Source organism: Hippoglossus hippoglossus, chromosome 11 (genome assembly GCF_009819705.1).
Source record: "Hippoglossus hippoglossus isolate fHipHip1 chromosome 11, fHipHip1.pri, whole genome shotgun sequence".
In the NCBI taxonomy this organism is placed as follows: domain Eukaryota; kingdom Metazoa; phylum Chordata; class Actinopteri; order Pleuronectiformes; family Pleuronectidae; genus Hippoglossus; species Hippoglossus hippoglossus.
Genome location: NC_047161.1, coordinates 21,026,202 through 21,042,051, shown reverse-complemented (window position 1 = coordinate 21,042,051; position 15,850 = coordinate 21,026,202). Strand labels below are relative to the sequence as shown.

The following is a 15,850-nucleotide window of genomic DNA, read 5'->3' as shown; positions in this document are numbered from 1 at the left end:
AAGTGAAAGTCTGTGCCTGATTTATTAAAATTGCTTTAGGCATTCCTGATTTATCGCATTCACAACAACATAAGGTCACGTGACCTTGACCTTTCATTGTATTATGTGGTTGCATTAAGAAGTCAATATATATATATGTATATGTACATACTATAACAAAATGCCAGGTATAAAAACTACAGGAGTAAAGGACAGTGTTCAATTCAGATATCTCTGGAAGTAGCAGCTCCATACGTTAGCACATATCAGTAGGTTTGCGTCGTCCTATCCCTCAGACAATTGTGGAAGTCTCTTTTCAAATCTTTTAGGTTGAAAAATAAAATCAAAATACAAAACAATGAATAATGGCTAAAAAATGGTGTAAAGTTGCAGCAAATATTGTTCCATCTGAAATACACATAGACATTTTTGGTTTTTGAAAACCACTTCTTTCCCGTTTTGGTTCACTCTCGTCAACTTTGTCTCCAGCAGCAGCAGGGCAATTAATCAATAACGGAGAACTCACATGTCCGTGTTGGATGCTTCAACAGAATTGTTGGTTATACACTTTGAACGGGGTGGCAAAATGTGATGCTGAACTGAATTGTTGTTCAATTGCTTTACTTTAGAAATTGAGAAAAGCTCAACTTCTCGAGCAGCAGCACAGGCACCAGCCACTGAAATCAAGAGTGTGCCAAAACAGCCCCTTATATCAAACAACAAAAAGGAGGAGAGATGATTATTGCAGTGGGGAATCACCATGTTCTCTGTTATCAGATATTATTTACCTACCAGAACACAAACTGGAGAAACCAAGCCTTCAAATGCCAATTATGCTGCGTGTCTTGAGCCCGAAAATGACAAGATGACAGCTGATCTACCAGTTGGATTTGTGCATCTCAAAATAAATCAGGTGAATACATGTTTAACCTATAGTAAAGGCTGAAAGCACATGGAAACTGATTATTTACCTGGACATTTTGGAAAGGGTAAACACATGACTGCATTCCCTCAGCATCACTGGAAGATATGAGAGACAGGTACCACTTCATTCCATCTTTTTAACATTTTTAAATTTACATTTATTACACTCAGAGAACTGTAATTCTTTATTTACACAATATGGCATGAAAGCTGTTACCCATGTGCAAATTTCCATCACATCAGTCATTAAATTCTCTAGTTGAAAACACGAGGTAGAAAAGAAACTTTAAAAAATCAAGAGCTGAAGGAATGTTCTTTACTGCAGCCACGATTCTCGTTCATGACAGGAAGTGCCAGTCAACCCACAGGAATGCAAATAACTACAGCAGTCATGGTTTTCCACAAGTGAGAAAGACCTGGAGGGGAGTGTCTATAAGTCAGAGAAAAATGACTTTGTGTCCTTTTCATCTGTGGACATGCTGGGAAAACAATACATTCATATCATGCAGTGCACAGTTTATGTCCAGCTCGAGATTAGGGTTACTCAGCATTAAAGTAAAGTGCCCGTGTTAGCTTTGTTAGCTACTTCCTGTTGGCTTGAGCAACTAAACAGAAAGTCAGAGTTTCTGCTCTTCAGAGTCTTCATAGCTAGGTAACATGTGCGCCTCAATTATTTACCTTATTACTGAGTGGGAGTACTATGTTTATTTACACCAGCTAGATGGATAATTCAAAAATGATTATTAAATTGTGAAAAGTGACATTGAATTAAAAACTACATAAAGCATGAAACAGCAGACGTAAGGTTTTGGGAAAACTTCCATTCAGACAGCAGATTTTTGAAAAAAGGTATAGATGTAGGTAATAAAAAGATGAGAGAAATACATCATGAAATAACATTAAAGCTCTGTAAAACTGGTATCATGAAAATAATAAGGTTGAAATTGCATCAAGGCACATTTTTGAGGGGCTACGGGTGCTTAAAAATGTCATCATAAAAGCGACATGTGTAACGGGTCTTGAGCATAGGTGTGGTAAAATGGGTCAATACTGCCCCCTAGAAAATGTCCACAAAGTAGCTATGTTTCATCTAGTTATATGAAATTCGGCAGGCAGGTAAGATCCCAAGACTTCAAAAAAAGCATTTTGGATTCCTAAAGCCGACCAACAGACTGATTTCTAGTGTCTTGGAAAGTGTGGATGTCTTGAGTGGTTGGTTTGGAAAATGTAGATCAGTTACTTGCCCCACCTCCAGTGAAGCACAGTGCACAGTCACTTCCCAAAGGTTGTCAAGTGGAAGCAATTGGAGCTACACGCAGTATGTAGTCATTCCACACTATAAATATATGATCAATTTAGAACTTCAGGATAAGTTTTGTTATGTGTGTGGATTAATTTAGTCTTCTAACAATAATAAGACCAACATTACCAAAGTATTGGTCCAAGTTTGTGGAACACAGACTGACATAAAGTGTCAAGAATGTTTTCTTATTTATTTACACAAATTGGATGAACAGATGAATCCTAAATGCTGTGGTGATCCTGAATGTTTGTTTAGTTGATCAGAGTGAAATGTCTCAATTACTATTCAATGTTGAGGGTTCATTCATGACCTTGGAAGCAGTAGTTGTTCAAACATTACAAGTATGAGGTTCGCTTAATCGAGCTTGTAGTCACATCTCGTGGCCCTGATTAGTGGATGGAGATTGTCCAGTTCTCATTGAGATGGCTCAGCTATTATCACATGACAAAAGCATGGGGTAACATGATAACATGTGGATGTGAATGCATAGTTCCTCCCCCTGTTCAAATATGGTCTAGGGTGAGATGTGTGTCCTCCTTTTCCAGCTGTCCACTCCTGTTTGAGATGCTGTCTGATAATATTCATTTAATTTTTCAAGAAGTCATAAGAAGTCAGGACTGCAAACCATTTAGCAACTTTAGATCTGTGCTGATAAACGCAAAAAATGGGATCCACTGTTGGGAGGAAGAATGTAGTGGTGCACAACTTCATACTGACCTCACTTGACAGCTGTTGGGAACACAACACATTTGGGTGACAACAGTTTATTTATCTTCCCAGTACTTCTATGCAGTGTCTACAGGATGGGTTGCTGCAGAGAGCAAACATTTTAGGCGCCTATCTTGACAACCTTATTGTGATGACAAGACTCCTGGAAGCTGGACAAAAAGACATTTTTACCTTTCTCTAAAAAGGTTTTTATGGGCGTTACTCTTTCTGTAACCACATGCTGACTCCATGCAGCTCTGTGCTTAACACACAGATATGTGATTGATATTGATACAGCATTCTCATCTAAATCTAAATTTTAAAGTAATTTTCATACACCGATACCATATTACTTTCAAAGTGCATCGGGATAAGTGAATGCCGAAGTCATGGTTGCATGAAGGTGCCAGTAGAAAGGTTCCTTGTCCACACTGGCTGGAGCTGTGCTGTTTTGACTGCGAGGAGCTGGCAGAGTTACTCATGTCCCCTTGGATTTCAAGTGGAGCAGGTCTGAGAGGAAATACCACTGGCACAGAGTAGGAGCAGACATACCTCACCTCTGACAGTCTGGATAAAACACTTCAGCACTGCTGCAGGCTGAAAGCAGATCAAGGAGAAGGCGGTGGCCAACAACACGTTGCTATGTGTTGCTGTAAGCTGACAACCCTCAAGGACAAGAGAGGGGATTTCTGAGAGCAATCCCAAAGGTTCTTTATGGAGTCTGGGGTGGCATATCACATTGCCCTCCTGCTTACCCCATTCTCTGTTTCCTGAGTTCATTCATACACACCCAGACAGGAGAGGCCCTTGAAGACCTTCCAGCGTTAACATTTGCCCGTCTGGAAATAATTAAAGAAGGGAAAAGGTGGATGAGTTGGTTGGACCAATTTTCACAGAGTCCATGAGACCCACCCCAACTTCATACTGTTAGTTCTCACTTCTTTCCACACAATCCCCCTGTAACACCGTCATCTTTCGGTTCCCTCCTCTGCATCACACCATCCGTCTTGCCTCTTGCTCCGGCACTCTACAATGAATATGTTGACTAATACTCAGCTGTGTCATTGTAATTCTACGACTTGCACAGCAGATTCCTATGAAAGCTCACTCTCATTCAGATATTGTCGATTGGTCTGAGCTGAGTCTGGACAAGAAGGCATTATCAATGGGTGTGCAGTGCATATGTGTGCATGTGTGTCTTCATGTCAGTGTGTTTAAAGCACATTTAAGAACTGAAAATAATAGTGATTTATATATGAATGGATAGAGAAGTGCTCAGTTTATTATAGAAGTCCCACCAGCAGCCTAACCTTAAATGTAAAGAGGGTGTCTAACCCAAACTGGGAGCTGGTTCCACATTACATTACATTACATTTCATTTAGCTGACGCTTTTATCCAAAGCGACTTACAATAAGTGCATTCAACCATGAGGGTACAAAACCTAGAACAACAAGAATCATGAAAGTACAAATTACAATTAGAAACTACAAAGTGCTATAACTAAGTGCCATTTAAGTGCTACTAAATTGTTAGTTTAAACTTTATTCAAGGTATAGTCGGAAGAGGTGTGTTTTTAGTTTGCGGCGGAAGATGTGTAGACTTCGTGCTGTCCTGATGTCATTGGGGAGCTCATTCCACCATTTAGGAGCCAGGACAGCAAACAGTCGTGATTTTGATGAGTGTTTAGCTGGCAGTGAGGGAGCAACAAGCTGACTGGCTGGGTGAGAGGAGCCTGGTAGCTGACGGCTCTACCTCCCATTTTACTGTTACAGACTTTTCTAGGATCCATAAGTGAGCCTGTGTTTAGGGAACAAATTCATCTTCTGGGACAGTACAGTGTTATGAGCTCTTTATTTACATCAGGACTGGATTAAGGATTTGTGTGCGAGGAGCAGGATTTATAAGTTTATTCAAAATTTTCCAGGGAGCCAATGCAGAGAGGTTAAGACAGGAGTAATATGATCTTTTCTAGTTCCTGTCAGCACTCGTGCTGCAGCATTTTGGACCAACCAGAGGCTTTTCAGGCTTACTGGGAAATCCTGATAATAAAAAAAATATAATCCCGTCTAGAGGTTACAAATACATGGAATAGTTTCTCAGCATCCTTCTGAGGCAGGATGTTTCTTATTTTCATGATATGGAGGAATAAAGCTGCCCTAGAGACTTGTTTTATATGTGGGTCAAATGACATGTCCTGGTCAAACATAACTCCAAGGTTCATATAAGGAGGAGGGATTCTTGATTCTCTATTTAAAACAGTGAACTATGAATATATACAATGTATATATATATATATATATATATAGTCTGTCGATGATGTATGACTTAAACCAGCCCTTTTTAATACCAATCAAATATCCAGGATAAAAACAAAAGGTGTTAAGGTAAAACAAATAAAAGACAGCCACTTAAAAATAATAAAAACTCAATGGATGAATCAAAAAGATATTAAAGTGGCTAAAATTATTAAAACGTACCCCAGTAGATAACAACCAACTTCACTTTATCTACACGCAAATGATTGTTCTTACAGAGGCGGTAGTAAAATCCAATGTCTCTGTGGGGTAATCAAATAGTTCAGGAAGGGGAGTGTTCTACTTATGTCCCGGGAGGTGGCAACAGCGGGGGTCCCGTGTTGCCATCGCGCTGTTTTGTCTCGGTTCCAGACCTTCCGTGCCTCATCTTCCCTACGTTCGCTCAAACCACTGCGGCCATGGGGGGAAAGAAGGAAGCACCCTGAGTCACGGGTGTTATGGAAGTTTTCTGGAAGCTGGTGAAAGGAGAACTCAGGCAGCAACTGATGTCTTATGCAGAAGATTTTAATTTAGACTTGATGCATCAAGGAGACCAGAAGGTGGAACAATATACAAACACTAACAGAGTAACATGAGCAATTGTCACCCCCAAGTCTGAAGATGTCTCCCACAGCATCTGCATATATCTCCCTCTACTTGCATCACCCATTCTAACAGCACATCCACGAATGGCTACAATTGCTGTCACTCTCTATGTTACATGTAGGTGTTCACATCCTATTGGATAGTTAAGCCTACAGTATGCATTCCTAAATCACGTTGTGTCCTTATGTCTTGCTTCTGATAAAATACACAAAAGAGTTAAAGTTGGTGAGAGTTGAAGTTGGTGCCTCTTTGTCTGGGGCATCTGAGTTAGATATGAAAGTGTAGACACTACAATGCACTGTTGGTTGGCCTTTATCTATAACCTGACCTTGGGTACTGCTTAGAGAGAGAATGGAGTATCTGTGGAATTTAGACACGCACTATTCTCCTTTACAGATATAATGTGTAATATACAATATACATAATATATAGTGGCATATACAGTAATGTGTGAGGATGTCCAAAGACACACACACGTCACTTTTCCTTGGTCACTTTCCTTCACTTAGCGTTTTTACAGGCGTTGAACCAGTCTCCGCGTCACGTCTGACTCCTTCACTGGTCCGCGTCCTTTACCTCGTCTCCGGTTTGAATCGTTTTGCCGTCCCGTTTGTCGTCGCAAACTACCACGTGGTGTGTCAAACTCTCCGGTCTTGGTGTCTTCCTCGTTTCTGTCCTCCCCGTGCCTTCCGTCGTCCCTTTTACTTCCTGTCGTACCTGTTTCAATCCAGTCCTTCGACCGATCCTGAGCCGTGTGAGGTGTAGTCCAGTTAGTCACAGCTGTTTCTCATCACTTTGATCCCTTGTCTAAATAAACATGGATTGTAAAAACAGCAAACATAAAAACGACTAAAACCAGGGAACACACATAAAAAAACTAATAAAACCAAATGGAAGACATATATATAGCTACTGATAAAACCGAAACAGAATAATAATTTAAAACATGCAAATACTGGATCAGGTGAATTAAAACGTGGCTTAAAAGAATGTCCTACCTCGACATAGTCTTTTGTGATTGATGGGAGTCAAACTCAGCACTAACATCCAGCAGGACAAAGCTATTGTCTGAGGCCATGAAAAAGTCATTGGTAACATACAGCTGTCCTGTTTCTGTGCTATGCTACTCATCCATCAGTATGAATATGAAGAGAGACCTGTTTTGCCATTAATAAAATAAGTGAGTCCACAATAATCAGATTCAGTTCATCAAATAACGTTTTATTTAAGGTGCAGCAAATCAAGGACATTAATTAACATATCCACTAGATGGCAACATAAGACTGGATTGTTCCTTAGGCTACATATTTGACAGTATTTGTGGACAGTTACAAGTACTGTACTTCAGTACAATTTTTACGTACTTGTACTTTACATGAAATTTCCATTTCATTCTACTTTATACTTCTACTGCAATTCATCTCAGAGGAATTTTTTTACTTTTTACTTCATTTGATAACTTACTTAAATTAGTAGTTACTTTCAGATTCCGATTTTATCTGATAAGAAATCAGTTAAAATCGATGCATTGTTATAGAATAAATTACTAACAGTATAGAGATGAGTGAGCTCAACCTTGACAAACTATAATAGTGTAGAAGTCCCGCAGTGAGGAAGATACGAGACTTCAGCTGCCGGTTTATTAGAACAGTACACAGGTTACTCTGTCGCTCCGGTTCTTACACACTCCTGTGTAGCTTCCCACCTTCTTCCTAGTTCTCACTCTAACCTGAGGACAACCCCTGTCTCTCAGCCAACGAGAAGTACGCTATCTCCCACAACTCACAGTCATTGGTAGCTGGAACTGTCCAACAGTGTTACCCGTCTAAACGCCGACATGTTCACGGACATTCTAGAAAACTCAGTTACTAAAATAAACAATCCCCCTCACTCAGCTGAACTCTATTTCTAAACAATAAAACACATGATAACTGTCATTAACATTAACATGTTAACCAGTCTGTTACAATAGTAAAAATGCTGCTCACACATTAATGCATAAGAATTATTAATCCAATATGATACTGTGATGGAAAATTGACCTGGTGAGACTTCTGAAATAAAGAGATTAGAGAATCATAGTCTTTTAAGAGGATTGTATTCCTTGCAAGGAAGGTCAGACAATCATACAGCATGCAAAGAGCATTCTGCAGAGGGAATGACAAAGAAACAGTTGCAGGCGTGTGCTTTTTATGCAGATGCAGTGAAGAGATGTGTGTGTGTGAAGAGTTCAACTACGTGTGTATGTATGTGTGTGTGTGTTTGAACTATATGTGTGTGTATGTGTGTGTGTATGTATGTGAACTATGTGTGTGAACTGAGTGAATAGTAAAATCCCAGGAGATAAGACCCAGACACAGGCTGAAGGCTTCTTCGAGGTCTTGGTGGGGGGAGACCAGCACAGTCTCAGATTTGTGGCTCTGATGTCATTTTGGCAGTTACACAAGCAGAAATAGTATGCATAAGCAGAGATAATATATAGTGTTGTATAATGGCAACATTTTCCATTACAATACCTAATGATATAAACCTCACAGTCTGTCTGTCTGTCATATTCAATGTTTTATGCTTTTTCACCTTTTCTAAGAGATGATGCATGTCGGTGACACCCGTAGTTGTCCATGCGGTGAAATAAAATGCAGTGATAGCAAAACAAGGCGTTAGCGATCATAGGTAGGGTGTGATTGGCCCACCAAGGTGCAAGCGCAACAGCTTACTAAAGGCGAAATCACGTTAGTGCGAGCCCTCCTGGAAGTCATGGAGAGTGCAGTGCATTGCCTGCAGTTTGAAAAAAAGCGTTTTTAAAGTGAAAGTCTATGTGTGGGCAATTTTCAACCAGACTGAAATCGCCCATACTCTATTGAACAGGGCTCGACGCTGCAGCTGATTGGAAGATGCAATATGATCTCTCCTTCGAGTTCCTGTCAGCACTCATGCTGCAGCATTTTGGACCAGCTGGAGGCTTTTCACAGACTTACTTGGACATCCTGATAATAAAGAACTAAAGTAATCCAGTCTAGAGGTAACAAATGCTGGACGAGTTTCTCAGCCATGTCCCGGTCAAACATAACTCCAAGGTTCATATAAGGAGGAGGGATTCTTGATTCTCTATTTAAAACAGTGAACTATGAATATATAGATAAACTTTATTACAGGCTCTAGACCCAATAGCATGACATACACCATAAAGAAAAAAGAAAACAGATACATAAACACATACAACATACTCTTATTCATGAGTCTTAAAAGGCACCCATACCAATGTTTCCACAGATATGATTGATATCTGACCGAGCTGCACCTGGGGCTTGTGAGCATCATTATAATACAGTTTTGTACAACGTATTATATGAATAGTTGCTGATAAATACGAATAGATCTTTTGTTGGTATCGATGCAACTGTATCACTTCTCTCCTGTATGAATCCTCTTGTGTCTATTTAAAGTGGACTTATGGTTAAATGTTTTACCACACTGAGAGCAACTAAAGGGTTTCTCTCCTGTATGACTTCTCATATGTTCAGTTAGATGAACTTTATGTCTAACTCTTTTACCACACTCAGAGCAACTAAAGGGTTTCTCTCCTGTATGAATCCTCATATGTATATTCAGCTGGTCCTTCCGGCTAACTCTTTTACCACACTCAGGACAACTGAATGGTTTCTCTCCTGTATGAATCCTCATATGTATATTCACCTGGTACTTTCGGCTAAATTTTTTACCACACTCAGAGCAACTAAATGGTTTCTCTCTTGTATGAATTTTCATATGCGTCTTTAAATCGGTCTTTCGGCTACATCTATAAACACACTCAGAGCAACTAAATGGTTTCTCTCCTGTATGACTCCTCATGTGTATATTTAGATGGCCCTTTTCTCTAAATCTAGAATCACACTGAGAGCAACTAAATGGTTTCTCTCCTGTATGACTCCTCATGTGTACATTTAGATGGCCCTTTTCTCTAAAACTAGTACCACACTGAGAGCAACTAAATGGTTTCTCTCCTGTATGACTCCTCATGTGTTTACTTAGATGGCCCGTTTCTCTAAATCTATCCCCACATTGAGAGCAACAAAATGGTTTCTCTCCTGTATGAATTCTCACATGTCTCTTTACATGGGACTTTCGGGTAAATCCTTTACCACACTCAGAGCAACTAAATGGTTTCTTATCAGTTTCACATCTCATATCACTTACAGGCTGTTTGTTATTCATTGTATTTAAACCAGACTGAGGTTCCCATGTCTCCTCCCAATCATCTTCAATGGCTTCAGTCTCAGGTTCAGGGGAGTCTTCAGTCGTGTCCACAGGACCTGGTTGTAAAAGTCCATCAGGACCCGAGTTCCTGACTGGTTTTGATTCTCCACAGTCCGCTCTGTTCTCCTCAGTCTGACTCTGATGAAACTGTGACAACTGAGGTTTCTCTTCATCTTCTTCACTCTTCACAGCGACAGGAGTCAATGTGAACTTGATATCAGCTTCTTCCTCCTGACTCATCCTCAGTTCTATCTGTTCCTCTTTAATGTGGGGGGGCTCTGGGTCCTCCTGGTCCACAAGGGGGCTCCACTGCTGCTGCTCAGGGGGAACCTCTTCTTCACTCACCACCAGCTGCAGGAATGCTGCAGGGAGAGTAGAGAGGTTTGGTAAATGTTTTGGTCTCAAATAGTGTCACAATACCAATATTTTTGGTTTGATAACAATACTTTTCTTTAAAGGAAAGAGAGTGGCTCTGAGCCAGTGGCACCAGACTTCTGTAGTTTGATTGTATGATATGTAGTTTGTGAGGCTACAGTAGTGTGCAGGTTAATCCTGGGTTGAAACGCAGAATTACGATGTAATTTATGTTCATTATTTCATGCTGAAAAAATTGTAGTGTTTTCTTGTTTGCTTTCATGCATGTAGGTGTTTTTTTGACAATGGATAAGTAGCCTTCATTTTATGGTATGATGTACTTACATGTACTGCATACCATCTTTTATACCATCCTCACACATTACTGTATATGCTACTATATATATATATATATATATATATATATTATATTACTCTATATCTGTACAGGAGAATAGTGTCTGTCTAATTCCAGACACACTCCCTTCTCACCAAGCAGTACGAAAGGTCAGGTTATAGATAAAAGGACCAACCAAGAGTGCATTGTAGTATTTACGCTCAGGGACTTTCATATCTAACTAAGATGCGCCCAGACAGAGAGTCACCAACTTCAACACAATGGCGTATTTCACCAGTGGCAAGACATTAGGGCTGCACGATATATTGACAATCTATCGTCATCACGATATTAATTTGCGCGATAAACGTATCGCAAAAGACGGCAAACAAATGGTGTTTCATATTTTCTGTGCGTGTGTCTCTCTCTGACTCGCTACAGTTTAAAAGTTGATTTGTTTGTCACCACAATATCAACACTGATCATCACATAATGATCAATACTTTTATTAATGAGATAAATCTTTCTTCAGAGCAGCGTGTTCATCAGCGGCTAGGCTCGCTCTTTTCCCCTCTTGCTCTCACACACACACACACACACACACACACACACACACACACACACACACACACACACACACACACACACACACACACACACACACACACACACACACACACACACACACACAGTGATCGGACACGTGTAAACGCGAAAACAGAATTTAAAACTTAGTAAATGTATGTAGAGCTGGAGGAGATGGTGGGGCGCTCTGTATGTCTTGACGCAGTTGGCGCAGCGTGAATGATAGAGCCACAGAGAGGAGCAGTACATTGACAGATCCGCTAAAAACTTTATTTTTTAAAAAAACTTTTCACAGTCCAAACATGTATGAAAAGACTCTATTAACACTGTAGGTGGGCTTAGTGGAGCTGTGCATGGCTCCCTGGTGTCTGCCCCAGACCCGGTGGCGCTGTGGCCGGGCTGTGCGCCTCCTCCTGGCTGTGGAGCTGTCCGTGGTCTCTGTCAGTAGCCAAGGAGCGTTTATGTTTATTTATCGCAAGTAGGGTTGGGTATCGTTTGAATTTTATCAATTCTGATTCCGATTTGGATTCTCCTTATCCATTCCCCATTTAGATTCCAAAATGGTACAAAAAAAAAAGAGGTCAAATGTTTAGATAACAAAAATATCTTTATTAGACTGGACCAATGTACAGTAACTGTGCTTCATGTTACACCGGGGCAGCAGTAGTAACGCCTTGTGGTAGACAGGCAACATTACAAAATAACCCAGACAACTTATCTCGGAGCCTTATCAGACATGCTCAATGTCTTTAACCCAACTGTGTAAATTAGTACCAACTGAGATAGAGGCAATGTTGAAACTTTTTGCCTTGAAAATACTGCTGTTTAAATTAACCAAACAACAGTCTTATTTGTGGATAATTAGTAGAAGAAAATGTTCTAATTGTCCCTGTAAACTAATGTTACATCAATCATTGTCAACTTTAAGAACTGCGATGAATATTAGTCTGTCATATATTCCATAACAACACAGTGGAAATCAGTAGCTGTTTGGGGATAATAACGTTTTGAGCTGTTTGTTGGTCATCTTATTTATAGGAAACCTACTGATATAAATCATAGAAGTCATGTTCTTGGAAAATAGAAGTTCATCCAAGCAGCAATAGGGGCAAAATGCTAGAACTAAAGTGCATTCAGTGCACAATACCTAGCTGTCTGCAACCAAATAATCAGTCTTTTTTTTCTTAAATGTTTAGGCATGTAGCCTTTTCACTTCAATTGCCGTAACCACTCTGTGACACTCCTCAGCTTTATCTTCGATCAGCTTTCCCTCGAATGCCAGCAAGAATGGTGTGTCGCTGCCGTCGCGGCTCGCTCTCCTTAGCTCTACTGGAGATGCTAGCGAGGTGCTACTAGCGCTAGCTGAAGATGACACACTCGGGCTCGGACACCGCAAGACATTAAACGCTGTACAGTCTTCCAGATCGACACTGTGCTGCCTTAAATGTTTGCTGAGATTTGATGTGTAACCTGTCTTTTGACCATTTATCGTGGCCCATCTTTCACAGTGTTGTAATGTTAGCCATGCATGCTAGGTCGCATCTAAACAGATGGGACAGGCTGTTGCGTAGTGCGTGACAAAGTCATGTAGACAGGTCCTTGCAGACAGCTACGGCGTCCTTGCAGACATATAGCCTTTGTTTGCAATAATAAACGGTTATCACATTTAGGAACAAATAAGCAGAAGCAGTACTTGGCATATGGATTTGGTTCTAATTTGGAACCGAGTTTCGGTTCCCAACCCTAATCGCAAGTCATATCGTCATCGCGAATTAAACAACGTTATCACATATCGCATGTTTTCCTAATAGCGTGCAGCCCTACAATACATAACCACACAATGTGAGTTAGGAATGCGTGCTTTAGGCTTAACTATTCAATAGGATGTGAACACCTACATGTAACAGAGAGTGACAGCAATTCTAGCCATTCATGCATGTGCTGTTAAAATAAGTGACACAAGTGGAGGAAGATATATGCAGATGCTGTGGGAGACTGATGTTACTCTGTTAGCGTTTGTATATTATTCCACATCCTGGATATATTATTATATATATTATTCCTCCTTGATGCATCAAGTCTACATTTAAATCTTCTGCATAAGACATTAGCTGCTGCCTGAGTTCTCCTTTCACCAGCTTCAAGTTTGGACTAAGTTTAAAAACATGGCGGCCTCCGTAGAGAGGACCTGCTCTTGTGGTAATATAAGTATTAAAATATAAAGGTCCCATTCTAGAGTAAAGAAAACAACAATTTCTACAATTTAGATGAAACACACTCGGGAAAACATCCCCAGGATTATTTTATATTCAATTTATGTCTATAGATCCCTTTCACCTAAAAGTCTGAACCACCGACTGCGGTTCAGACACGCTGCTCTTCTAGAGATTCAAGATTTTTGTCATGTTCTGCACGCAGTTCATTGCAGAATATAGAGAGAAAATAATCTTTCAGCACAGTTTCAATGTTTATCTGTCTAATATGACAGTGAGCACAACTGCTGAATGAAACCACGTTCGGACATTTCACGCTGACAATTATCTCAATGTTGATGTGAAAACATCAACACCAGTCCATGAATACAGATATTACAGAGTTATATTTTCTCACATGAATAAATAGAAAATATCTAATGTCTGCTACAACTTTTACTTCTTTTAAATCTTGTCTCTGCCTTTTATTATGTCACATCTGAGGCTTTTATATTCATTCAATGTCTCTGTAACTTTCATTCTCCTATTTGATCCCATTCAACTTTTTATTTTCTATTCTCTGAGCTGGAATAAGGATTTTTAAATGGACTATCTGTATATATTTGTGTCATTTACACCTTGTCGTAAAGCTCTGATCATCTTCTTGATGCAGTTAGTGATGAGCTGCTCTGCTCACATTAAATAGATTTAAGAGCCACAACTCACAAATGTATCTTGTGTCTGTCAGAGAAAAGCAAACTCCACTAGCTTGGCTAGCACAGAGCAGCTTAGCTCCTCTAGCTTGGCTACCACACAGCAGCTTAGCTACTACACAGTGCTTGTTAGCTCCACTAGCTTAGCCACCACACAGCAGCTTAGCTCCACTCCCTTAGCCACCACACAGCAGCTTAGCTCCACTCCCTTAGCTAGCACACAGCAGCTTAGCTCCACTCCCTTAGCCACCACACAGCAGCTTAGCTCCACTCCCTTAGCTAGCACACAGCAGCTTAGCTCCACTCCCTTAGCTAGCACACAGCAGCTTAGCTCCACTCCCTTAGCTAGCACACAGCAGCTTAGCTCCACTCCCTTAGCCACCACACAGCAGCTTAGCTCCACTCCCTTAGCTAGCACACAGCAGCTTAGCTCCACTCCCTTAGCTAGCACACAGCAGCTTAGCTAGCTTTCCGGCTCCAGGGATCAGGGGCTGACCTGCTCTGTGCAGCCTGACTTCGGGCTTCATCACGGCATCGAGCAGCCTCCTCTGGCGGCAGATCTCCCGCTCTGACCGCTCCACTCTGTCTTTGTACTCCGCCACGGTTTCCTCAAACACAGCGACGATCTCCTCCGCCGCTGCCGTTAGCCGCTCGGTGAGCAGCGCTCTCAGCACCGGGACATGAGCCGTTTCTTCTCCCTTCTCCACCTGCAGCAGGAAGTCTTCGGCGGCAGCGCTGATCCGCTCATGTACCGACACCCGCAGCAGCAGCACGGCGCACATTGTCCTCCTTTGTGCGCACTTTGAGTCAGGGAGCGCACAAAGAGAGCCAGCGGCATGTAAACAGAGAGACCGAGTTCAGAGCTAACAGCGACACCTGCTGGACCGAAGGACACATGTTACTGATCAGTTCTGAAGCAGGGAAATAAAAACACATTTTAACATATAAACATGCTAAGAACATACATGTTGTAAAAGGAAAACATTTAACCACAAAAAGACAGAGGAGGCATATTGATTCCTGGTTCCAGGAACAGTTCTTGTCACAATTAAGCTCTGTCTGGTTGTTATAATGTAAATGATAAGAGTGATATTTACAGATGTGATGATGTTATTAATGAGCAGCAACAGTTCATATATTAACAACAACAACAATCAATTAAATGTTATAACTATAGCACCAAATCATAATATACATCATCTCAAGGCACTTTATATAGAAGGTCAAGACCTTAAAAATTAGAGAGAAACCTACAGTTCCCTCAACAGTTCCCTCATTAACTGGAAGGAACCTGTAGAGCCAGACTCAATGTGGAGACATCTGCCTCGACCGGTTGGTGAGCAGGGAAGAGAGGAGAGAGAGACGAGGAACAGCATCAGGTTTCAGCTTTGACTAGTTATAATGAAAACAATAAGCGTGTAAAGATGTTATTTATGATAGCAGCAACAATGAATATAATAATTAATTAATAATAAGTATTATTAATACTGATAATAATAATAATAACAAATAATAAAGTTCTCAGTGCATGATGGGAGTTCTAGACCTATAACACCATAACCAAGGGATGGTTCAGGACTCACCTGATCCAGAACTA

General features: G+C 40.7%; 1 protein-coding gene across 4 annotated transcripts; it reads right to left on the bottom strand.

Annotated features, from left to right (window-relative positions):
* Window positions 1-15,125, bottom strand: LOC117771121 (zinc finger and SCAN domain-containing protein 2-like). 4 transcript variants are annotated; one of them, XM_034601197.1, is made up of 5 exons: window positions 14,750-15,125; window positions 9,512-10,434; window positions 2,843-2,849; window positions 1,955-1,960; window positions 1-10 (listed from the first exon to the last, which is right to left on the bottom strand). In XM_034601197.1, the coding sequence occupies exons 1-3, from the start codon at window positions 15,033-15,035 to the stop codon at window positions 2,844-2,846; spliced, it is 1,215 nt and encodes a 404-aa protein (XP_034457088.1). In that variant the 5' UTR covers window positions 15,036-15,125; the 3' UTR covers window positions 1-10; window positions 1,955-1,960; window position 2,843. The 4 variants fall into 4 exon arrangements, 3 of the variants coding, with proteins under 3 accessions (XP_034457088.1, XP_034457089.1, XP_034457090.1); XR_004615510.1 differs by lacking the exons at window positions 1-10; window positions 1,955-1,960; window positions 2,843-2,849 and adding an exon at window positions 5,021-5,199 and having other exon boundaries at window positions 9,162-10,434; XM_034601198.1 differs by lacking the exons at window positions 1-10; window positions 1,955-1,960; window positions 2,843-2,849; window positions 9,512-10,434 and adding an exon at window positions 14,197-14,404 and having other exon boundaries at window positions 14,702-15,125.
* Between the last annotated feature and the right edge of the window lie 725 nt (window positions 15,126-15,850).

Coding starts and splice junctions, on each gene's coding strand:
- LOC117771121 (XM_034601197.1), bottom strand. CDS start 15,035: ATGTGCGCCGTGCTGCTGCTGCGGGTGTCGGTACATGAGCGGATCAGC. Junction 10,435..14,749: donor AGTCAGGCTGCACAGAGCAG/GTCAGCCCCTGA, acceptor CTCTCCCTGCAG/CATTCCTGCAGCTGGTGGTG.